Source organism: Salvelinus namaycush, chromosome 33 (genome assembly GCF_016432855.1).
Source record: "Salvelinus namaycush isolate Seneca chromosome 33, SaNama_1.0, whole genome shotgun sequence".
NCBI classification, from domain to species: domain Eukaryota; kingdom Metazoa; phylum Chordata; class Actinopteri; order Salmoniformes; family Salmonidae; genus Salvelinus; species Salvelinus namaycush.
In genome coordinates, this window is record NC_052339.1 from 9,081,614 (window position 1) to 9,107,441 (window position 25,828).

At 40.0% G+C, this 25,828-nt stretch overlaps 1 protein-coding gene across 1 annotated transcript in view; it reads left to right on the forward strand.

The window, feature by feature from the left end:
• The first annotated feature begins 1,810 nt into the window (after positions 1 to 1,810).
• The window catches only part of LOC120027972 (cadherin-10-like), a 56,208-nt gene continuing 32,190 nt past the window's right edge, over positions 1,811 to 25,828 (forward strand). The window contains exons 1-2 of the mRNA XM_038973069.1: positions 1,811 to 1,888; positions 20,393 to 20,687. Coding sequence (XP_038828997.1) covers positions 1,826 to 1,888; positions 20,393 to 20,687 — 358 coding nt within the window. The 5' untranslated portion in view covers positions 1,811 to 1,825. The remainder of the gene's footprint in view (positions 1,889 to 20,392; positions 20,688 to 25,828) is intronic.

Here is a 25,828-nt window from a genome sequence, read left to right on the forward strand (position 1 = left end):
TATAGCAACATAACCTGAAAGGCCGCTCAGCAAGTAAGAAGCCACTGCTCCAAAACCGCCATAAAAAAGCCAGACTACGGTTTGCAACTGCACATGGAAAAATATACTCTGGACTGATGAAACAAAAATAGAACTGTTTGGCCATAATGACCATCGTTTTGTTTGGAGGAAAAAGGGCGAGGCTTGCAAGCCAAAGAACACCATCCCAACCGTGAAGCACGGGGGTGGGAGCATCATGTTGTGGGGGTGCTTTACTGCAGAACGGACTGGTGCACTTTACAAAATTGATGGCATCGAGAGGTAGGAAAATGATGTGGATATATTGAAGCAACATCTCAACACATCAGTCAGGAAGTTAAAGCTTGGTCGCAAATGGGTCTTACAAATGGACAATGACCCCAAGCATACTTCCAAAGTTGTGGTAAAATGGCTTAAGGACAACGAAGTCAAGGTATTGGAGTGGCCATCACAAAGCTCTGACCTCAATCCCATAGAAAATTTGTGGGCAGAACTGAAAAAGTGTGCGCGAGCAAGGAGGCCTACAAACCTGACTCAGTTACACTAGCTATGTCAGGAGGAATTGGCCAAAATTCACCCAATTTATTGTGGGAAGCTTGTGAAAGGCTACCCGAAACATTTGACCCAAGTTAAACAATTTAAAGGCAATGCTACCAAATACTTATTGAATGGATGCAAACGTCTGACCCACTGGGAATGTAATGAAAGAAATAAAAGCTGAAATAAATAATTTCTGACATTTCACATTATTAAAATAAATTGATGATGCTAACTGACCTAAGACAGGTCATTTTTACAAGGATTAAATGTCAGGAGTTTTCAAAAACTGAGTTTAAATGTATTTGGCTAAGGTGTATGTAAACTTCCGACTTCAACTGTATATGTAGCTAAGTAGCTAGCAAGCTAGCTAACTTCCTTTAATTTAATTCTAGCTGGCTGTATTTTCATTTACTTTATCACTATCTTTTGTTTCTAGAAATGATACACGTGTTGTAATTTCACAACTGTTTAATCAAACTAGCTAGCCAGCTGATAGCTAGCTAGCAAAAAAACTATGAACTAAACCGCAAGTTCACGTCATCCAGCTAGCTAGCCAGCTAAAAATGTGTATGTAGGAATGAGTCAGTAACTTATTTTTGCATGAACTAAAACTACTGTCACATGTTTTTTTCCTGGAACTAGCAGTTCCAGAGCTAATTTGAGATAAAATGGCAGACTGTTTGAGACGCCAGTTGAAACTAGAATTCCTTTACTAAGAGAATCAATGAACGCATTTGAAGAAATTTCGAATTTCATCTTGCAGAGCATATAATTCATTATTTTTTATCTATGGAGAAAAACAGTAGCAATTAAAATACTGGCAACGCTAAACAGCTTTGAAGCCAATTTTCTCTTAATATTGGACACAGGCAGGCGATATTACCTTTGGGCGGATATTGAAACAAATTATGTCTACCTGAATTTAATATCATTGTTGTGTTCTCTCTCTGATTCACCCTTGTCTTTCTTCTTCACAGGGATCAATAGGCTATCAAAGGGAAAAGGATTACAATGCATGATTTAGTGGCGTTGCATTCCAGCGTGCATCCTACCAGAAGCTCATTACCATAACACATTAGTCATACAGAACTCCTTCCCCACGTGATTGGATACCATGATAACCAATCACTTCCAGATTCTATTTATGGTCTCCATTCTGCGGCCAATCACTGCCCTGCCCGTGGCACCTGGAAATACTGTGAATCTGTTGGGAACATCACCGGAGAAGGATGATGGAAAGATACTCCAGCGCTCCAAACGAGGATGGATGTGGAATCAATTCTTTCTTCTAGAGGAGTACACAGGGAATGACAACCAGTATGTTGGCAAGGTAAGGGTTTTATGTGCCGTTCTTATGGGACATTCTTTGTAGGCTGCCTAGAGATCATCGATTATGTCATAGTACACTCAGTCAAAAGGACTGTTCCTGTTGTATTGACATACCTTTCAATAGTTAGGACATAGAAATTAGAGAGGAGTGCACCACTTGAGAACTCCCTAATGTAAAGATCAGCTTAGCTTAGCCATAGGTTAAGGGGATGGGCTCCATCTCCCAGCAACGTGCAACTAATTCCAGTCTCTCATTCACACAACAATTCAAAAACAACAGTGGGAATAGAGAAATCTAAATGAAGAATCAGTCACTCAAATTAGCGATTTAACATGACAGATAGAGGAGGATTAGATGTTCCCATATGTGAGGGTTAACAAAAGACAGCATAATCAAATCACATCATGAGGCTAGACAAAATCACTGACCCACTACCTCACATCGCCAACGGCCTGAGCCTCCTCTGTCATGTTGACACAGCTCTTTAACTGATAAGACAGCACAAAAACATAAATATTTATCAGAGCTATAACCCCATACTTTAGATCAGAGGAGCGACATGTCAAGCCACCCATTTTAGTGCTAACAAAGAGAGCTAGTCACAGTGTTAGAGATGACGCTACATTTATCATCCTGAGGGAGAGGAACGAGGTGACTGTCGAAAGCCTATTTTCTCAGAGGAAGCTGGCTTTCATCACATGCCTCATCCTCAAGAGTAAACAAGTGTCAAGGTACAGGGTGGAGTAGAAGGATATGACTACCAGCTTGGTAGATAGCATCGTCCTGACGTATTGGAGAGAGACAGGGGAACAACAAAAAGAAAAACATGGAGGGAAAGGGGGTGTTGGAGAGAGAAATTATGAATCAATCAAGCCAGGCCAATGATATTTCACTTCACTGTGTTATACGTGATGAGGCAACAAAACAGGCCCGGCTTTCCATTGAGGCTATCCACTGATGTTGTCAGTGACTGCTGCATTCTGGCTTTCTTCCTGACTCTTTGATGGTCTCTGGCTGGCACACTGGCAAGTTTCCTGGCATGACAGCAATCACATGCGCTGGCCATCGACTCACCCGGTGTCCAATATCATTCACAATCAAACTGCCAGAATGACACGAGGCCGCAATATATAAAGGGGGAGAAAAAAAACACCCACACGCTGGCTTTACTGAAGAAGCTAGTGTTGATTGCTATCGCTAATTCCATCAGCTTCACTCTGGAATTGTTGTCTGTGAGAAGGAGCGGTGAAAAGCCTAGGCATAAGGACAGGCACTTAAAGGCCCAGCACCAAGCTGGGCTTATTTATTTCACATCCAATCAAGTTTCACAAAACTGCAAATGTTTTGCTGTGTCACAAAGTCTAGCTTTTTCAGAACTCCCTTACAGATTCAATACCTATAATACATCTCTGCACATAGCAAAAGAGTGCCATCTGCACTGCAATTTTAGTTATCAGTTAATCTGACTGTCATTGATTTAATTTACCTATTTCAGCAATTTGAGGGTTTTCTGTATAATGTTGGTGGGGCATACTATTATATTTTCGATGTTAATCCTGAATCACTATGATATTATAATAGTTTTTCTTGAGTGTATTTTTAACAAAGTCCAAAGTGTAGGAATACAGGTGAAATCAGTTATTGACACAGATATGGTGGCATAGCAGGAAGATCGGAAGGCAGTGAACAAAGAGGTTGTCAGTTCAAATCCTAGGTGAGGACACATTGAATAATAATTACTGTATAAATAAGCAAAATTAAATCATGTATGTAAAGTGTGTCTAATATGTAAATTGAAAACACTGTGGTGGCGTGAGGTTCTGGGCACATCCCAGCAACTAATGGTTACTAAACCATTGTATCAGTGTTCATTTTGTCAACAATAACTATGACAAAAAAAATATTGTCAACAACCTATTTTTCCTGACTAAATCTATGACGATAACATGTATTTTGTCCAACCATAAGTATGCATGCATGCAGCATATTTGATGCAATCCTCTCATTTGCAGAATTGATATCTTTCAGTTTTGTGATCTGATTCTGCCCGGCTTCCACACTGCTCTCAGGCTGTCACGTCAGTCTTTTGAACTGACGCGAAGCCAAGACACTTCACATGGAACTAACCTCAACCTGAAACAATAATGTTTACTCTCTCTTTCTTTCAAGTAGGCTATTTTTGCTTTGAGCACACTGGAAACTCTATTTTCCCATGTGTTCTGTTATTCATTCATCTGTGTTGCCACTCTGGCACCACGGTCCGCAAATGCTAGTTGTGGTTGCTTTTTTCCTATTCTGTATGTTGAATATTAGGAGTACATTAATACTTTAGGATTTTTGGAAACCTTAAATTCAATTCTCCCCTTTTCAAGGACACCCCTATAATTTACCGCTCTTTGATGGTTATGCTGGAGAAAATCAGAGCTGTAAATTGTTTAACCTGCAGCCAAGGCTTTATTATAGCCTAAATGGTTAATTATGGTTGGCATTGGTTACAATCTGCCATAATATCAATGTTGCAAGCTAAGGTATACAAGGGAATCTGCTTTAAGTTCTACCTGTCTTCCCGGTAGCCTACTTGGTGTTGTGAACTGCTGACTGCTAGTAACTTGCAGATGATTGTTGACACATCAACCAGGATTAAGGGACGGGGCAATTTGTGACTTGTTGTTTTCATAATCAGTGGCTTTATTGGAGGGGGAGGGGTTTCTCCTCTCCTAGGAAATCAGCAATTAGTACCGGGAGGTGTGCTCTTCACCTTTTCAAGGCAATTAGCAATTAGCATTTCTACTTCAGTCTCCTCTGTTTTCTCAGCGGTGGTCGTGTCGCAAAACTAAGACCGTCAACGAAACAATGATGGTTCTGCAGAGTTATTTGAGGAAGGAAAGAGAGAAAGGCTCCACATGACTCTCTCACTTGAGTATCTTATCTAGGGATTTTCAGAATCTAATTTTTATTTTTTGTAGCTTTTGCAACTGTCTGTGTTTTCTATCTCAGTTTGCTCCTCTACGTGTAGACTTTTCAGATGCCCCCCCCTTGGCTGCAACCCTTCTAATTTAGTGTACCTTGCACGCACAATCCATGTGGAATTCCTGGTCTCTGGCAGCGTTTCGAACTGCCGATCTGCGGTCAAGAACGCTAAATTAATCTCAGCCTATGCTGCATTTCAGTCAGTCCCTTGACTTTTGGGCCCTGACGGAGACATGGATCACCCCAGAGAACACTGCTACTCCAGCTGCTCTCTCTTCATCTGACTGTTTTCTCTCATTATCAGAGAGCATCTGGTCATTGCGAAGGTGGCACAGGGCTACTAATTTCTCCTAAGTGGAGATATTAAATTTTTTCCCTCTCTCACCTGTCCATCTCCTCATTTGATTTCCATGCTGTCACTGTCACTTGTCTACTCAAACTTAACATTGTTCTTATCTATCACCCACCAGGTGTCTGTACCACATACTCTCACGACTGGTGTCCCACAGGGCTCGATTCTAGGCCCTCTTCTCTCTCTACACCAAGTCACTCGGCTCTGTCATATCCTCCAATGGTCTCTCCTATCATAGAATGCGGATGACACTAAGCCACTTTTCTCCTTCCCCTTCTGACACCTAGGTGATACACATCTCTGCGTGCCTGGCAGATATCTCAGCTTGTATGTCGGCCCACCACCTCAAGCTCAACCTCGACAAGACAGAGTTGCGCTTCCTCCCGGTAAAGCCTGCCTACTCAAAGACCTATCCATTACGGTTGCAACTCCACGGTGTCTCCCTCCCAGAGTGCAAAGAACCTTGGCGTGACCCTGGAAAACACCCTGTTGTTCTCTGAAAACATCAAAGCAGTGACTCACTCCTGCAAGTTGATGTTCTACAACATCCGTAGATTTGGAACCTACCTCACACAGAAAGTGGAGCAGGTCCTAATCCAGGCACTAATCCCATGTGGACTACTGCAACTCGCTGTTGGTTGGGCTCCCCACTTGTGCCATCAAATCTCTGCAATTTATCCAGAATGCTGCAGCCTGCCTGGTGTTCAACCTTCCCAAGTTCTCTCATGTCGCCCTGCTCCTTCCGCACACTCCACTGGCTTCCAGTCGAAGCTCACATCCACTACAAGACTATGGTACTTGCTTATGGAGCAGCAAGAGGAACAGCCCCCCCTACCTTCAAGCTATGCTCAAACCCTACACCCCAACCCGAGCACTCCGTTCTGCCACCTCTGGTCTCTTAGCACTATGGGAGGGCATCTCCCACTCAGCCCAGTCCAAGCGCTTCTCCGTCCTGGCACCCCAATCGTGGAACCAGCTTCCCATAGCACCCACCCCCTAAAAAAGCATTTTGTGAATGAACACTCGCACTTGACTTTTCTTCACCTCTTACTAGCTCTGACTTTGCTGATAGCTACTTTATTGAGGACTTATTATGACTGTGATGTGGTTGTCCTATTTTAAGATGAATGTAAGTCGCTCTGGATAAGAGCGTCTGCTAAATTACTGAAATGTAAAAGGTTAAAAGACCTACTTGGACAAGGCTATCTGAATATGCACATGATGGAAGTTAGAGGTAGCATATTATTTAATAGAAAAAAAATGCACGGACTGTCATGTGACTATAATGGCTGTGACTCAAACTAGACGAAGGCTGAAATGACGAAATGTGACTAAAACTAACTAAAAAGGTATTTTAAGCCTAAAACTAAATCTAAAATAGCCGCCAAAATTAACACTGCATAATATATGACATGCTTTTAGGGCTCATTATACATACTGTATGTCATAAAGGATTATACTGATGACTACAGGGTGGAACTGTACATGGTGCTGAAATGGCTTCTCTTCAAGGTGAACTGTATACCGTGCACAGAATGACCCATATTCACGAAGTGTCTCAAAGTAGGACTGCTGATATAGGATCAGTTTTTCCTTTGAGGTGATAATCAATGAATATAATTACATGGACGGGGGACCTGATACTAAATCAGCATTATGAAAATGGAGCATGTGTGTTTTTGTCAAACTCCACTAGACGTGCCTCTTGGAGTTGCTGATTCACGATCACCTGATCTTCAGCGAGCCATTTTAGACAGCCATTAGCATGAGGGAGGGTATTTATTAACAAGCCAAGTCCTCGTGGAGGGAGGCATACTTCAGTATGGCTCTGAAGTGTGAGCAATGCAATGCAATCAGAAGGCTTGTGTCTGGAGTTTCTTTCTGTAGGGGTGCAGTGACTCACAAAAAAAATCTGTTCCATCCCAGCTATTGATGTGGACAAAACCCCTTTAACCTCTTGGTAGTCTGTGATGCTTTGTAAACAAACGCTGCCGCTCTCCAGTTCCCCTGAGCACTCTACTGATCATAGGAAAAATTGAAGAAACTGAAAAAACACTACTGAATGTGTATAATCCTGGAGAACAAGGACAACTAACAATAAAGAGAGAGAGAATATAATTATTCTGTATCCGTTTGGGGCTCTATTTTCCTATCTCCCCTCTGCAGCACTAAACAATGCTCACTAGAGACCTGACAAGAATTGCCAATGACTTTGCTGCTTTACTGACTATTCCTCTGTGTTTGTGCAAGGGGAATTAAAGCTAGAATCCTTCATTGAAACAATAAGAAAGCCTTCTCCCAGCCCTTGTTTTGCAAAAAAGCTAAGGGATGGTGCTAGAGAAATTTATAGGGCTATGGATGCAAGGACTGACCATCCATTATATTAAATGTATAGTGATAACCATGTTTTGAGGCTGTACAGTGTTTGCTTACACTTACGTTGTTCACAAACATTGGTGTAAAACTAGCTTGTATTTTGGGTTCTGATTGGGTACGACAGTTGAACTAAGCAAATGAGGCATCTGACCATGCTTGTCACTTATGAACATTTTGAACATCTTGGCCATGTTCTGTTATAATCTCCACCCGGCACAGCCAGAAGAGGACTGGCCACCCCTCATAGCCTGGTTCCTCTCTAGGTTTCTTCCTAGGTTTTGGCCTTTCTAGGGAGTTTTTCCGAGCCACCGTGCTTCTACACCTGCATTGCTTGCTGTTTGGGGTTTTAGGCTGGGTTTCTGTACAGCACTTCGAGATATTAGCTGATGTACGAAGGGCTATATAAAATAAACTTGATTTGATTTGATCTAAGTTATATTCGTCAATAATAAATTAGTATATACTGTATCATTAATTTATAAATCCAAAAATGGATGTATCAACTAAGGCTTCTAACTTTTAGTCATCAAAAATGTTCCTCAGTCAAAGGCTCATATTTTGCAACAAGAACTTTGGAAAAGAGAACCACCGAGACTTTTTTTATTATTATGATTTTCTTGGGGGGATAGATCAGCTTTAATAATACAGATATATTGTAGCTTCCAGCAATGTTATTGTCTGCATCATATCCAATCCCTAATATATTTTGTTGTACCCCATGATGACAAAGCAAGAACAGGTTTTTAGAAATGTTTGCAAATATATTAAAAATAAAAACATAAAAATTCTGACTCATTTCTATGAGATTCTAAATTGAGCTCAGGTGCATCCTGTTTCCATTGATCATCCTTGAGATGTTTCTACAACTTGATTGGAGCCCACGTGTGTTAAATTCTATTGATTGGACATGATTTGGAAAGGCACACACCTGTTTATATAAGGTCCCACAGTTGACAGTGCATGTCAGAGCACAAACCATGCCCTGACGTCGAAGGAATTGTCTTTAGAGCTCCAAGACAGGATTGTGTTGAGGCACAGATCTGGGGAAGGGTACCAAAAAATGTCTGCAGCATTGAAGGTCCCCAAGAACACGGTGGCCTCCATTATTCTTAAACAGAATACGTTTGGAACCACCAAGACTCTTCCTAGAACTGAGCAATCAGGGGAGAAGGGCCTTGGTGAGGGAGGTGACCAAGAACCCAATGGTCACTCTGACAGCGCTCCAGAGTTCCTCTGTGGAGATGGGAGAACCTTCCAGAAGGACAACCATCTCTGCAGCACTCTACCAATCAAGCCTTTATGGTAGAGTGGCCAGACGGAAGCCACTCCTCAGTAAAAGGCACATGACAGCCTGCTTGGAGTTTTCCAAAAGGCACCTAAAGGACTCTCAGACCCTGAGAAACATGATTCTCTGGTCTGATGAAACCAAGATCAAATCTTTGGCCTGAATGCCAAGCATCATGTCTGGAGGAAACCTGGCACCATCCCTACGGTGAAGCGTGGTGGCAGCATCATGCTGTGAGGATGATTTTCAGCGGCAGGGAGACTAGTTGGGGAAAAATGCAAATTACAGAGATCCTTGATGAAAACCTGCTCCAGAGCACTCAGGACCTCAGACTGGGGTGAAGGTTACCTTCCAACAGGACAACAACTCTACGCACACAGCCAAGACAATGCAGTAGTTGCTTTGGGACAAGTCTCTGAATGTCCTTGAGTGACCCAGCCAGAGCTTGGAGATGAACCCGATCGAACATTTCTGGAGAGACCTGAAAATAGCTGTGCAGCATTGCTCCCCATCCAACATGACAGAGTTTGAGAGGATCTACAGAGAATAATGGAAGAATACTTGCCAAGCTTCAAGTGTCATACCCAAGAAGATTAAAGGCTGTAATCGCTGCCAAAGGTGATTCAACAAAGTACTGAGTAAAGTGTCTGCATACTTATGTAAAAGTGACGTACACTACCGTTCAAAAATGTCCTTGTTTTCAAAAGAAAAGTGGAAAAAATGTGTCCATTATAACTAATTGATCAGAAAGTTTTTTTTCTCACAAATCCTGACATTTAATCCTAGTAAAAATTCCCTGTCTTAGGTCAGTTAGGATCACCATTTTATTTTAAGAATGTGAAATGTCAATGATAGAGAGAATTATTAATTTCAGCTTTTATTTCATTCATCACATTCCCAGTGGGTCAGATTACATACTAATTGAGTGTATTTGGTAGAATTGCGTTTAAATTGTTAAACTTGTGTCAAATGTTTTGGGTAGCCTTACACAAGCTTCCCACAATAAGTTGGGTGAATTTTGGCCCATTCCTCCTGACAGAGCTAGTGTAACTGAGTCATTTTTGTAGGCCTCCTTGCTCGCACACGCTTTTTAAGTTCTGCCCACACATTTTCTATAGGATTGAGGTCAGGGCTTTGTGATGGCCACTCCAATGCCTTGACTTTGTTGTCCTTAAGACATTTTGCCACAACTTTGGAAGTATGCTTGGGGTCATTGTCCATTTGGAAAACCCATTTGCGACCAAGCTTTAACTTCTTCAGATGTTGCTTCAATATATCCACCTAATTTGTCCATCCTCATGATGCCATCTATTTTCTTAAGTGCACCAGTTCCTCCTGCAGTAAAGCACCACCACAACATGATGCTGCCACCCCTGTGCTTCACGGTTGGGATGGTGTTCTTTGGCTTGCAAGCCTCCCCTTTTCCCTCCAAACATAATGATGGTCATTATTGCCAAACAGTTCTATTTTTGTTGCATCAGACCATATGACATTTCTCCAAAAAGTACGATCTTTGTTGCAAACCGTAGTCTGGGTTTTTTTATGGCGGTTTTTGAGCAGTGGCATCTTCTTTGCTGAGCAGCCTTTCAGGTTATATCGACATAGGACTCGTTTTACTGTGGATATAGATACTTTTGTACCTGTTTCCTCCAGCATCTTCACAAGGTCCTATGCTGCTGTTGTTCTGGGATTGATTTGCACTTTTTGTACCAAAGTACGTTCATCTCTAGGAGACAGAACTTGTCTCCTTCCTGAGCGGTATGACGGCTGCGTGGTCCCATGGTGTGTATACTTGCGTACTATTGTTTGTACAGATGAACGTGGTATCTTCAGGTGTTTGGAAATTGCTCCCAAGGATGAACCAGACTTGTGGAGGTCTACAATTTCTTTCTGAGGTCTTGGCTGATTTCTTTTGATTTTCCCATGATGTCAAGCAAATAGGTTTGAAGGTAGGCCTTGAAATACATCCACAGGTACACCTCCAATTGACTCAATTGATGTCAATTAGACTATCAGAAGCTTCTAAAGCCATGACATCATTTTCTGGAATTTTCCAAGCTGTTTAAAGGCACAATCAACTTAGTGTATGTAAACTTCTGACCCACTGGAATTGTGATACAGTGAATTATAAGTGAAATAATCTGTCTGTAAACAAGGTACAAGGTAAATGTCCTAAACAATTTGCCAAAACTATAGTTTGTTAACAAGAAATGTGTGGAGTGGTTGAAAAACTGGTTTTAATGAATCCAACCTAAGTGTATGTAAACTTCCGACATCAACTATATATATATATATATATATTAGCAAACATTTCTGAACCTGTTTCTGCTTTGTCATTATGGGGTATTGTGTGTAAATTGATCAGGAAAAAAAAACATTACATCAATTTTAGAATAAGCCAATCAGTTGTGTTGTAACAAGTTAGGGTTGGTATACAGAAGATAGCCCTATTTGGTAAAAGTCCAAATTATGGCAAGAACAGCTCAAATAAGCTAAGAGAAATGACAGTGCATCAATATTTTAAGACATGAATGTCAGTCAATGCGGAAAACTTCAAGAACTTTGAATGTTTCTTCAAGTGCAGTCACAAAAACCAGCAAGCGCTATAATGAAACTGGCTCTCATGAGGAACGCCACAGGAAAGGAAGACCCAGAATTACCTCTGCTGCAGAGGGTAAGTTCATTAGTTACCAGCCTGCTTGAATCAAGCCTTCACGGTTGAATTGCTGCAAAGAAACCACTTCTAAAGGACACCATTAAGAATAAGACACTTGCTTGGGCCAAGAACCACGAGCAATGGACATTAGACCGGTGGAAATCTGTTGTTTGGTCTGATGAGTCCAAATTTGAGATTTTTGGTTCCACCACTGTGTCTTTGTGAGACGTAGAGTAGGTGAACGGATGATCTCTGCAATGTGTAGTTCCCACTGTAAATTATGGAGGAGGAGGTGTGATGGTGTGGGGGTGCTTTGCTGGTGACACCGTCAGTGATTTATTTAGTAGTCAAGGCACACTTAAACAGCATGTCTCCCACAGCATTCTGCAGTGATACGCCATCTCATCTGGTTTGCGCTTAGTGGGACTATAATTTGTTTTTCAACAGGACATTGACCCAACACACCTCCAGGCTCTGTGAGGGCTATTTTCCAAGAAGGTAAGGGGTGGAGTGCTGCATCAGATGACCTGGCCTCCACAATCACATAACCTCAACCCAAATGAGATGGTTTGGGATGAGTTGGACCACAGAGTGAAGGAAACACAGCCAACTAGTGCTCAGAATATGTGGGAACTCCTTCAAGACTGTTGTAAAAGCATTCCAGGTGAAGCTGGTTGAGAGAATGCCAAGAGTTTGCAAAGCTGTCATCAAGTCAAAGGGTGGCTACTTAGAAGAATCTTAAATATAAAATATATTTTGAGATTTGTTTAACACTTTTTTGGTTACTACACTACATGATTCCTTATTTTCCCCATATCCCTACCTCCCTAATTGAAGCAAACTAATGGGCAATAACACTTAGGCTTTTACTTCCAGCTCATACATACTATATATACGTATATTTTACAGACACAATGAATTTTACAATACTTATCTTTTGTTTTTTTAATCCCATCTATATCTGAAGTCCATACAGTATTTGACATGTTTTTTTAAAGATAATTTAAAAAAGTTAATATATTATTGATCGATTTGACTATGACTTTTCAAATCACCCAGCAGTGCTATTTGCGGAGCTAGCTCCAGGTAAATGTTGCAATTCAAATTATCTAATGATTGTCTCTTCACAGAAAAATCTTCAGAGCTGGGATGGTTGTATCCCCCATATATATAACATCCTGTTGGTTACAAGAATTTTATCTAATCATTTAAATTAAAAATTCGATGTTTTGAATCCATGTCGTTTTGCGTATCAGTTCATTAACCATGTGCCATGTAATCGGTACATCAAAAATTTCTTCCCAACTATTTTGCAATCTATATGGCACAGCTGTCATTTTTTTGCTCCTTAAATGAAACTGGTATACTTTTTTATCTATCACAAATTTCTTGATCCAATATTGGTCTCTAATGCAGAGGCAACAGACAAGTTCCTTACTTTTCCCCCCTTCAACTTGCCTCTTCCATTTTGCAGTAATGCTGCAATTAGTTGGTTGTAATTTTGAATAGAGAAGACATTTCCAGATATTTTTGTTAGCTGCATGTGTGATATAATTTACAAAGATTATACCTTTTTTAAACATCTTTTCAAAAAATGTTTTTTTTATCAATTAGTATATTTCAGCAACGCTGAGTGCCTGGATAAGGCCCTTTTGCCATAGTATATCGGCCATATACCACAAACACCCGTGGTGCCTTATTGCTATTATAAACTGGATACCAATGTAATTAGAGCATTAAAAATAAATGTTTTGTCATTCCCATGGTATACGGTCTGATATACCACAGCTTTCAGCCAATCAGCATTCAGAGCTCGAACCACCCAGTTTATAATTGTGTTTCACCATAATATTTGTTGTATTATTTGTTCAGTTTTTTTCTGGTGGATTAAACTGAAATTGCAACCAACTTTTTATATGGCTTGTTTTAAAAATAGAGATATTTTGGAGATTATATCATTTTCAAATAACCGAAAGTGAGAGGTTGTAATCTGAATAAAGGGAACAAGGCTAGGGAACATGGGGTGAGACATTCTTACTAATCTGCTAGAGAACCAGTTTGGATTTAAGTATAACTTTTGTATGACTGAAGCCTTTAGTGAGAGGTCTAATGCTTTAATATTTTATCATTTCTGCCTTCTGAATTCATATTCATTATATAAATTGGCCTGTTTAATTTTGTCTGGCCTGCTGTTCCAAATAAATTTAAATATTTTTCACACATATCATTTTTAAAAAACAGGTCGCTAGGTAAAGGCGGGCAAGGCCATAACCAAATAGGTCAACTCGGATATGACTGAAGAGTTAATCAAGGTGATTTTTCCACAAATAGACAGGTATTTTCCTTTTCACGGTAGCAAGATTATATATATTTTTGCAAAATTTTTATTCAAATGTATTGTCGTGAGAATTTCTTTCTTTCTGGATATGAATGCCGAGTATGTCCACATCATCGTCAGACCATTTTATTGGTGAACTACACGGTAATGTAAAAGTAACATTTTTTGGTGGTCAAATATGTAATATAGTACACTTATCATAATTTGGTTGTAATCGACCAAGCCTTACTTGGGCAAATACAATACTGTATGTTAGTTATCTATGCTTACCTCGAATCGCCTCCAATGCATCCCTATTGAATTATATGTATTCTATTTTGTTGCCAAACTCATTAAACAATATTGCATTTCTGGAGGACAAGTTCATAAAAACGACAGTGTCTGCATAGCCTATTAGGTCATAGATAGGAAATATCATAGCAATTCATACACTTTTGTCACTTATTTTACTCGTGGATCCATGGATCGACTCAATACTACTACATTAATCAATAATACTGCATGAATTGCATGATTCGATTCCATACTGCTGCAAGAATCGACTGTATAATACTTAATCCATTTCATAATACTGCATGAATAGATTAGAATTTTGCATGAATCGACTGTATAAATCTGCATAAATCACTGGACTCAATAATACTGCATGAATACATGCAGCACAGGGGTATATTGCCCACTCCATACTAGTGTGCCAGCCTGCCAGTTATCCAGACTGGCAGACAGACAGTGTACTGTAAACAGCGGATTGCACTGTGGCTTGTGAGATTGCCCATAAACGGACCTCCAATAATTACCTTTTAGTGTTTACCGTCTGAGCGTGTTCTGTATTTTCTGACTTGTCTAATTCAATAAGTGCTAGCAGGTATATAGTAAAACCCCTAGTCCTGTGTTGTCTGACGACTGTCAAACTCCAATTAGCTGGCAGACCTGACAGCATGGCTCCATTGTATGGAGTTCCCTCTTCCCTTCCATTTGATGGTCTCCTCTTTGTTTTCTTTCTGTCAATTCTCTCTCTTATTGGTGTTAACCATTGAGTCTGAGAAGCATACAATATGTCCCAAATATTCCTGGTCAGAAGTAGTCAAAATGTAGGGAACAGGAAGGCATTTGGGACACAAACATACTGCAAGAGTCATCAGCGGAATGTGCAGTGGGAAAATAAAGAACACTGGGTAAAAACAAAGTACTTTAGGAGAATCTGAACACAATTGAAGAGTAGCCACTGTAAATTTTATGTTGAAATGATTATATTGGCTCATCATATTCTTCAATGTTCAGCAATGAACATCATGAGTAAAACTATTCAAACTGTAGCTGTATTCATAATCAGCGTCCCAAAATGGAACCCTATTCCTACTTTTCACTAAATATGGAATTTGCATATTTCTCACTTTCTTCCCAAAGTTGCATTGTTGTTGATCCTGGTTTTCAGATTGCAGAAAATAATGAGTTTCTCCCTCAGTGTGTTGATATTAATATTCATGAATATTATGATGCTGTGTCCCTCACTGCTTGTCACTTAGGATGTGATGGCCCATGAGATATAGTGCTAAATATAAGACTATGACACTGTAGTATCAGCAGTGCAGTAATGAGCTTCAAGCCAGTCACTCATCATACTTACTTGAAGTAATGCAAATTTATTTCAAGACGATGAATAGTCTAGAAAGAGGCACTTAGATGGTACATTTGACCAAGCTTAGCAGAACCAAAAGTACAAGAATATATGTTGTGTTGTGTTCTTGTGATGCAATGATTTCCCCTATTTATTTCCTTTAAATTATTGCATTTTCATGTTGCTGGGTCTTGTAGGCAACTTGGGGAATGTCTACACCTGACACTTACAGTACATGCAAATTCTGCTATCAGAATAAAATGTTTGCATTGAAAAGACATTTCTTGACACACAGAAGTCGCATTGCGGTCTGATTATGTTCAGATTTGGTCAGTGACACATCGTATGTAGGTTTCTCCTCAGTCTGGACTCAATCAGGCTATTGACAGTGCATACAGTGAGCGACGTCATCAGCATTCCGCCCACATGTCTTTTGGGAGTGAGAGGCACCTTTTCATTATAACATTGGAGGAAATAACTTCCTAGTGTATGTTTTTTGCTGGCCTTATAAATGCTATCCAATTAGTTAATATTTAGAAAAACAAATGTTTGTTTGGCTAGATACATAGATGGTTATGCTAACCTGTTTGCAATCCCTTTAACTTTGCTAGCTTCCTGGCTAGCTACAGAGGTTATCGAGTTACAGCAGTTATTTAGCTACTGCCATTAAGTTGTTGTTTTGCTATTATCATATTTTACGTATGCCTCCTTTTGAGGAATGGTTACTGGCATGTAAATATAGCGCCATAGACACGTTTAAATGTAGGCGTAGAAGCATGATGTGTTCAGAATTCCATGATCTGAACTCAAATCAAATCTTGCAGATGTTATCACACGTGCAGCGAAATGCTTCTGTTTCTAGCTCCGTCAGTGAAGTAATACCGAACAACATAAAACAAAACACACAAATAAATTAATAAATTATAATGAAATAATGAAAATCAAGAAATATCAGAACGAATAATGTCAGAGTCCAGAATATATATGCAGTACCAGTCAAAAGTTTGGGCACACCTACTCATTCCAGAGGTTTTCTTTATTTTTACTCTTTTCTACATTTTTGAATAATAGTGAGACACTAAACTATGAAATGACACATATGGAATCATGCAGTAACCAAAAAAAGTGTCAAAAACATCTAAATTCAAGTCCATATTGTGGCAAGAACAGCTCACAATAAGCAAATAGAAATGACAGTCCATCATTACTTTAAGACATAAAGGTCAGTCAATGTGGAACATTTCAAGAACTTTGAAAGTTTCTTCAAGTGCAGTTGCAAAAACGATTTAGCGCTATAATCAAACTGGCTCTCATGAGGACCGCAGCAGGAAAGGAAGACCCATAATTACCTTTGCTGCAGAGGATAAGTTCATTAGAGATACCAGCCTCAGATTGCATCCCAAATAAATGCTTCACAGAGCTCAAGTAACAGACACATCTCAACATCAACTATTCATAGGAAACTGCGTGAATCAGGCCTTCATGGTCAAATTGCTGCAAAGAAAACACTACTAAAGGACACCAATAATAATAAGAGACTTGCTTCTGCCAAGAAACACGAGCAATTCACATTAAACCAGTGGATATCTGTCCTTTGGTCTGATGAGTCCAAATTTGAGAATTTTTGTTCCCAACGATGTGTCTTTGAGACGCAGAATAGGTGAACGGATGATCTCCTTATGTGTGGTTGCAACCATGAAGCATGGAGGAGGAGGTGTGGTGGTGCTTTGCTAGTGTCACTGTCGCTGATTTATTTAGAACTCAAGGCACACTTAATTTTAAAAATCTAACACAGCGGTTGCATTAAGAACTAATGTATCTTTCATTTGCTGTCCAACCTGTATTTTTTAGTCAAGTTTATGATTAGTTATTGATTAGATTAGGTGCCTCTCCCAAGATTTCTCCCAACATTTTGTTGGCAGCTTGGCTACTATTCTCATTGTATAACCACGATTTGTGCCGCTAAATATGCACATTTTCGAACAAACAATATATGTATTGTGTAATATGATGTTATAGGACTGTCATCTGATGAAGTTTTGAGAAGGTTAGTGAAAAAATTAATATATTTTGCTGGTTTATTCGCTATCGCTAACGTGCATGAATCAATGCTGCTGTGTGGTTGGCTATTGTAGTAAGCTAATATAATGCTAAATTGTGTTTTCGCTGTAAAACACTTAAAGAATCTGAAATATTGGCTGGATTCACAAGATCTTTGTCTTTCATTTGCTGTACGCTGTGTATTTTTCATAAATGTTTTATGATGAGTATTTAGGTAATTCACGTTGGTCTCTGTAGTTATTCTAGTTGCTTTGGTGAGAGTTGTGATGGTGGCTGCAATGTAAAACTATGATTTATACCTGAAATATGCACATTTTTCTAACAAAACATATGCTATACAATAAATTTGTTATCAGACTGTCATCTGATGAAGTTGTTTCTTGGTTAGTGACTATTTATATCTTTATTTGGTCGAATTTGTGATAGCTACCTATGCAGGAAAAAAATGGTGGGAAAAAAAGTTGTGTCTTTTGCTATCGTGGTTAGCTAATAGAAATACATATTGTGTCTTCCCTGTAAAACATTTTAAAAATCAGAAATGATGGCTGGATTCACAAGATGTGTATCTTTCATCTGGTGTCTTGGACTTGTGATTTAATGATATTTAGATGCTAGTATTTACTTGTGGCGCTATGCTAGGCTATGCTAGTCAGCTTTTTTACTGATGAGGGTGCTCCCGGATCCGGGATTGTGACCAAGTAGAAGTTAACAGCATGGCTACGACAGCAATCTGCAGCAATATGCCATCCCAATAGTATATACATATGGAATGCGTAAAACAGTATGTAAACATTATTAAAGTGACCAGTGTTCAATAACGATATACATAGGGCAGCAGTCTATAGGATGCAGTGTAGAGTACTGGGTGGTAGCCTACAAGTAACAGTGACTAAGTTCAGGGCAGGTTACTGGGCGGAGACCGGCTAGTGGTGACTTCTAGATAGTAGAAGGGTGAATTGGATTTTTTTATGTTATTTTATTTTAAGGAAGCCACAGGAAATTATGGGTTTTCCTGCATGACTCCTGTAGTACTTGTAAGGGGACGCCTCTGCCTTCTTACAGCCCACATGAAACAATTCTACAGTTTACCATATCATTTTGTAGTAAACTGTAGCATACTGTGGAATACTATACTACCTTACACACTTTTGTATCCCTCAATAATGTAGTGCTTACTATAGAATTTTGTAGTATACTCTAGAATTCTATATTATACATAGTAGTATCCACAAAAAAACACTGTTGTAAATACCACAGTAAAGTCTGCAAAAACACTACAGTCTGCAAAAACACATCACTTTTCTAACTATACTAAATACTACAGTAATAATTTGCATATACCCTGCCCCCTCCCCCATATCCCAATTTGTGCCATCCATAAGTAAGAAATCTACATGCCAAGTTGACCATATATTGTGTACACTACACATTATAGAAAAGAGCAGAAATGCTGAATTACTTGAATAGACCCTATTGTGAGCTGGCTACAGATTATGGAAAATATGGTCTTTGAATATTCCTCTAGGAGGAAGCTTGCACTTCTTTGTCAAAGATAATATAGCAAAAACATTATTAGTAAACACTACAGTATTGTCTGCAAAAACACTCCAGTATACTACAGTATTCATTCTATAGTTAACTGTAAATACTATGGTATATTAAATGTAAATACTAAAGTCTGCAAATACACTGGAGTGAATAGTATAGTATTTATACCATAGTCTAGTATATACTATACCAATTTTTATGTGGGAGTATATTGATGTGGGTGTTGTAACATGAAATACAGAACTCGTTTAAAATTACCCACAGAATATGATTATTTCGATCAGACAGGGCACGCCCTGCGTGGCCACTTCAGGTGCAAGTTACATTTAGGATAAGAAGCATTGCAATGAATTTGAGGGTCAAGCTTTAAGTACACACTCACTTTGCTAAGTATCTGTTGGAATGCAAGATTCAAGATGGATGTTCTGTGCCAAACAGAGCAGTCTCTCCACTAGCCGGTCTTCATGTTTTTAAAATTATTTTTTATTATTTTACCCCCTTTTTCTCCCCAATTTCGTGGTATCCAATTGGTAGTAGTTACTGTCTTGTCTCATCGCTGCAACTCCCGTACGGACTCGGGAGAGGTGAACGTCGAGAGCCACGCGTCCTCCGAAACACAACCCAACCAAGCCTCACTGCTTCTTGACACAACGCACATCCAACCTAGAAGACAGCCACACCAATGTGTCAGAGGAAACACCGTACACCTAGCGACCTGGTCAGCGTGCACTGCACCCGGCCCGCCACGAGAGTCACTAGTGCGCGATGAGACAAGGATATCCCTTGTTTTTTAATTAAAACAGGTGTAATATACGGTCCATACAAGAACCATATAAGATCCAAACAAGAACCATTGCCTTTAGATCAGTCTCTAAGCTAGCATGCTTGTGCTAGCATTCTTGTTTTTCCATTTCTCAAATTAAGTAAATAAATTGTGAGGGATGGTAATCGTCAGCCAAGAGTATATAAACTCTGAAATCAAATGTCTGTGAATTTAATGTATCCAAGGCCAATATAGTGAGCAATAATCAACATCTCAAGATAGTTGCTAAATGGCATATATTATTATTATTATTATGTTATAGCTAGCTTGGCTGTATATGAATATCTGTCCAGAGAGACTAATCCAACGCAGATGTAAAGATGTAATGTTGAATTTCGTGTTGAATCTGTTATTTACATAAACCTGCCAACTGTACTTGCTATTTTTGTACATTTCAAATTTCCTGACTGACTCTGAATGCTTTCTCCATCTCAAAAGAAATCTCTCACGTGGTTTCTCCCTTCTTTCTATCCACAGCTGCATTCCAATATGGACCGAGGGGAAGGTAACGTGAAGTACATTCTAACTGGCGACGGGGTGGGGAGCTTGTTTCTAATTGACGAGAACTCAGGTGACATTCACGCCACTAAGCGGTTGGACAGGGAGGAGAGGGCCATATACACACTCCACGCTAAGGTGGTGGACAAGAGGACCAACAAGACACTGGAGGCTGATACTGAATTTAACATCAAGATCCACGACATCAACGACAATGAGCCAAAGTTCTCAAAAGACATCTATTTTGCCAGTGTCCCAGAGATGTCAGATGTAGGTGAGTTAAAAACAACTGCTTTGTCTGAGTTGGTCCTTTTGTGATGCTGTATTTCCATTAAGAAATGTGAATGACACTTATTTTTTAAACTTAGTTAACAAAGGCAGAGATAATGAACTGGAAATCAAATCATGTAATTGACACCATAATTTGCATATGTAATAGTGGAAGGTTGAATCTTTAGTGAAGGTTTTGCCTCATTGCACTGAACTTAATTAAGATAATATAGATTAACCAGTAGGCACAAATACAAACAAAGCCTTAAAAAGGCAAACGGGCAAACTGGAATACATTTCCAATTATGAGCCCACAAATTAATAGAATGTGTAATTGCAAGTTAAATAAAAACCTATTTGCCAATATGGCAAATAATCGTCCTCTATCGTGTTCACATAATGATGGAATCATTAACCGATTCCAGAGAGAGGATGTTGAGGTTAACTGTGACTGGAATTGTGGCTGGAATTGCTGGAATGTTTGAAAACATTGATGAAATTGTGGCTGGAATTGCTGGAAACATTTGATGAAAGTATTGAACCATGGAGCTCACGTACAGAACAGTTTGAATATTTTGTTCTTGCATATTACATTGATGAGGACAAAATTGTGCCTAAATTATTTAATATTATGGCGCCAAAGAAATGTAATTTACTCCGCAGTCTGCTACAGGCAAGGTAATACAACGTGTGGGGATATTGTGGAAATACTGGAAGGACCATTTTCACCAAATCACTAGTTATTGCTGAAGGGTTCCACAGAACAAGTCAGGAATAGGGAGAATCAGAGACACATGTTTGCTGCTGCATTAAATAAACTATCAGTGCACTGTGAGTTTGATGTTCTATATGACAGCATTAGAGACAGACTAGTATGTGAGCTAAGGCATGAAGCTACACAAGAGACTACTGACTGAAAGTAATCGGACCCTTGCAAAAGCTATTACAGTCAGTGTGTCCATGGAAATAGCTGCAAAAGAGGCTCAGCAGTTGGATTCATCAGGAAATGTGCACCAAGTTGCAACTGAAAATCAGGAGAGGGAAATCAAGGCACATGCTTCCACTGTGTCAAAGTAGGATATCAGGCGTCTACGTGCTGGCGTAAGGACATAGATTGATGAGCCTGTGGTAAAAAAGGACCTTGTCGAACGAGCCTGCAGATACAAAAAGAGCTCAGAGAAAACATGTAAGACTGAAAACAAGAAAGAGACATTCCAACACAAGAAAAACAGACATGTTTAGGCTGTTGAGCAAGTGACCAATCAGACGAGGAAGTCACACTGAATATACTGACTGTTGCTGGGGGGCGGCACGGCTACTATGTCTCTCCCTTGCTAGAGGGGCAGCCGGTGTATATAGAGATTGACACGGGCAGCTGTATCTCTTGTGTCAGACAGTTTGACAAAAAGACACTGGAACACCTCCCACTTCAGCCAGCACACATCATATTAAAGTCTTACACTGGTGAATCTATCGCCATGAGAGGCATCACTGATGTCACAGTTCAGATAAAGGGACAAACTGAAAAAATGCCAGTCTATTTCGTGAAAGGAAACTGTCCATCACTACTGGGATGTTCGTGGTTGGAGGAAATCATGCTGGACTGGCCATCAGTGCATACAATGACACATGGAGACACAGGCCTATCTTAAAGAAACATGGAGAAATATTTAATGGAGAGCTGGGTTTCATGAAATATATTAGAGTGAAACAACAAACCAAAGTTTCTGAAAACACGACCGGTACCTTATGCTATCAGACCAAAAATTGAGGCTGACTTGGACGCTCTAGTCCAGGGTTCCCCAACTGGCGCCCAGCAGGCAGGGTTTTATTTGGCCCCCCCCAAATTTTCTGAGCAAAAAAAATATATATACTGCATATTTTTCTTAAAATATTGTTGGACATAAAAAACTGTAAAAACACCAGGAAATCACCTCCATGTGATTTTAATGATGATATTCTGTTACCCAGTATTCCCACACATAAGATAGACATGATTGTATACAAATTAGGCAACTTTTGAAATCATTATGTTTTAGTCAAATATTTTATCTGTTTGGGCTTCTTTCGGTCAATTTGACATCGACAAATGTCTTATAATGTTCAAGCCCCCTGACCATCCGCTCAAGAAATGTTTTTCTTCCCACAGCTGAATCTAGTTGACATTCCCTGCTCTAGTCAAAAACAAAGTCCCGGAGCTGGTCAGTGTGAGTGAACGGGCGACACCTATCGTACCAGTCCTTAACAAGGATGGTGGAATCAGGATATGTGGAGACTTTTTAAAGTCACAGTTAACCCGATGTTGTCCGCTGAACAGTATCTGCTACCACATTTCAATTTAGCCGGCAGTCAAAAGCAAAATAAACCACTACCAAGCCTACTTGCAGATGCACGTGGAAGAAATGTTAAAAGAGCTGCTGACTGTTCTGACGCAAAATGTGCTCTTCAGGTATTGTCGTCTACCGTTCGGAAACACAAGAGCACTGGCGCTGTTCCAAAAGGAGATGGACCAGATCCTGAGTGGATTGCCTGAAGACCAACGCCACCTGGTTGGCATCCTTGTTACTGGAAAGGAACGACAAAGGATCATCTCCAGAACTTGGATGCAACATTACAGAGATTGAAGGACTATGGACTGCGAGTTTGTAAGGAGAAATGTGCATTCTTCCAATCCTTGGTTCAATACCTTGGACACGTCATCGACGCTACAGGCTTTCACAAGGCTTTGTCCAAGGTCAAGGCTATCTTGGACGCCCCAGCTCCTCAGAACATGAGCCAACTACATTCTTCCTGGGGTTACTGAATAACTATGGACACTTTCTCCCAAGCTTAGCAATGAAGCTGAAGCTTCTGCATCAGTTGCTTTGTCAGGGAAAAACATGGAAATGGACAAAACAATGTGAGGTAGCGTTCATGAAAACCAAGAAGACACTCCGGAAATCTGCACGGAAAAAACTTTGACCCGTCATTGCCCATCCAAATAGCTTGGGATGCTAGTCCCTATGGTGTGGGAGGAGTTGTGTCCCATGCCTTCCAGTGAAGAGAAGCCTATCATTTTCGCATCAAGGACATTGAACAAAGCTAAAATTAATTATGCAGTGAACGAGAAACTAGAACGAGAAACTCTAGGCATAGTTTTTGGAGTGCGTAAGTTTCACCACTATCCCCCCCATGCACCAACAAAATTAACAAAAGAGAAAAAAGAGAAAGACAAAGGAAAACAGAAAACAGCAATGCAACAAAAATCCTAACAGCAAGGCCAACTGAATATGTTTGAGTGCATGTATGGTACTATTTACATGTGTGTTTGTGTCCATGTATGTGCACGTGTGTGCATTTGAATGAGAGTGTGTGTATATGCATGTGTACAAACAGCTGTGTGGCATCAGCCTCAGGAAAACAGGCATTAGCTGTAACAACACTGCCCCTCAGTGTCATTCAAACATACTTTTTGTTGTGTTTTATTTTGACTTCATTTTTTGACTTTTGTCTTTGACCGTCATTCTATCCCGCGCCCAGCAACTCCACTCTCATTTGTCTCCAATTCACCATCCCAACCCTCAGCTTCCCTCAGTCCATCCCACCTATCTCTGCTGGCCACCCTCTTCTGATTTCTATGCAACACATATCTTTCAACTATGCTGTGATGTTTAACATACAATTGTAATCTATTTAATCGAATAGAATCCACAGATGGCAAGTTGAAGATAAATAATTTTACTAAGAGTATTAGTTACTGACCCGGTCTCTCCAGAGGTTTATTATTATTATTATTTCTAAAGGTACTGCATAGGTGAAAACATATTTTTTTTGCAAGAGATAGCACTTGTATAGCCTAAGACAGTAGCATAAATGTGCAGAAAGTAGTTTTGAATGCATTTTATTGAAGGAAAACAATAACAGTCTTGAACTTTTTTGGCAAAATAGTGATATTCTTATATACTGTACAATAAGGAATTCAACTACAAAATTCCAGTCTTCTCCCATTTTTTAAACCATTGCCCCCACCCACAAGATGTATAAACAACAACACTAAATAAGAAGAAAATAAGATAATAGATGCAAATCAAAAATGTGAAGAACATAAATCAATCGACTCTAATTAGCACATACAGGACAGTATGCAAGTGTGTATGCATGGCCTTTGCAGATGTATTTCGCACATGTGCAGCACATAGTATTTGTTTTACAGTCCTTCTTTGGGGGGCAAAATTGTCATCTCCTCCTCTTGCCTGCCCCAGCTGCAGCCTCAGGTGGATCAGGACAAGATTCAGCCCCCTGAATAGCTTCACAAGCCCTGCAAAGGCTGCTGTATGGGGGAGGCGCTCCATCCTTTGAATGTGTGGGGTTACAGATGCCTTTCTCAGCTGCTCCAGGAACACCCTCCTCTTGTTCCGCTTATCAGGCATCCAGGTAGGGTTGATCTTATTCCATATCACAAAGGCATTGTATGAGGACACATCAATGATATTATGGAAGATGACCAGGGGCCAGCGGGCAGTCATCCTCCTGCATTCTCCTGCAGTAAGTTCCAATCATCTTGTCCAGGTTGTTCACGCCTCTTTTGATGTGGTTGTAGTCCAGGATGATGGCTGGCTTCCTGTCCTCATGATCATTGATCTCAGCCGTTTTGTGCAGTGTGCTCAGGAGGACCACATTATTGTTCCTCTTTGGGAGGTAATAAACTAGTGGTGGTGAGGGAGAAGGCCTCTCTCCCCCTTGTTGCGAGGAGTGCAGGGGGGAGCTCAGGCTTGTTCTTTCTTACTGTACCAACCATGTTGATCTTCCTCTTCAGGAGCTGCTGGCTGAGTTCATAAGAGGTGAAGAAATTGTCACACGTGACATTGTGCTCCCTCAGTCCATCTGTCACATTAAGCACAACCCGTATCCCCTGGTTCTTCCATGTGTAGACTTGCATCTTCCAAGCGTAGCTGGATTGTACGTCACAGGCCACCCATATCTTGATGTCATACTTTGCTGGCTTGCTGGACATATACTGCCGGAAAGGACAGCGACCTTTTGACAAAAGAGATTACTATCAGTAATTACTATTAGTGTACCAGAAAACAATCACATAAATCAATGATATTACAGCAATACATAATAAAATTCACAGTGAAAATCACTTACATAATAGATATGAAA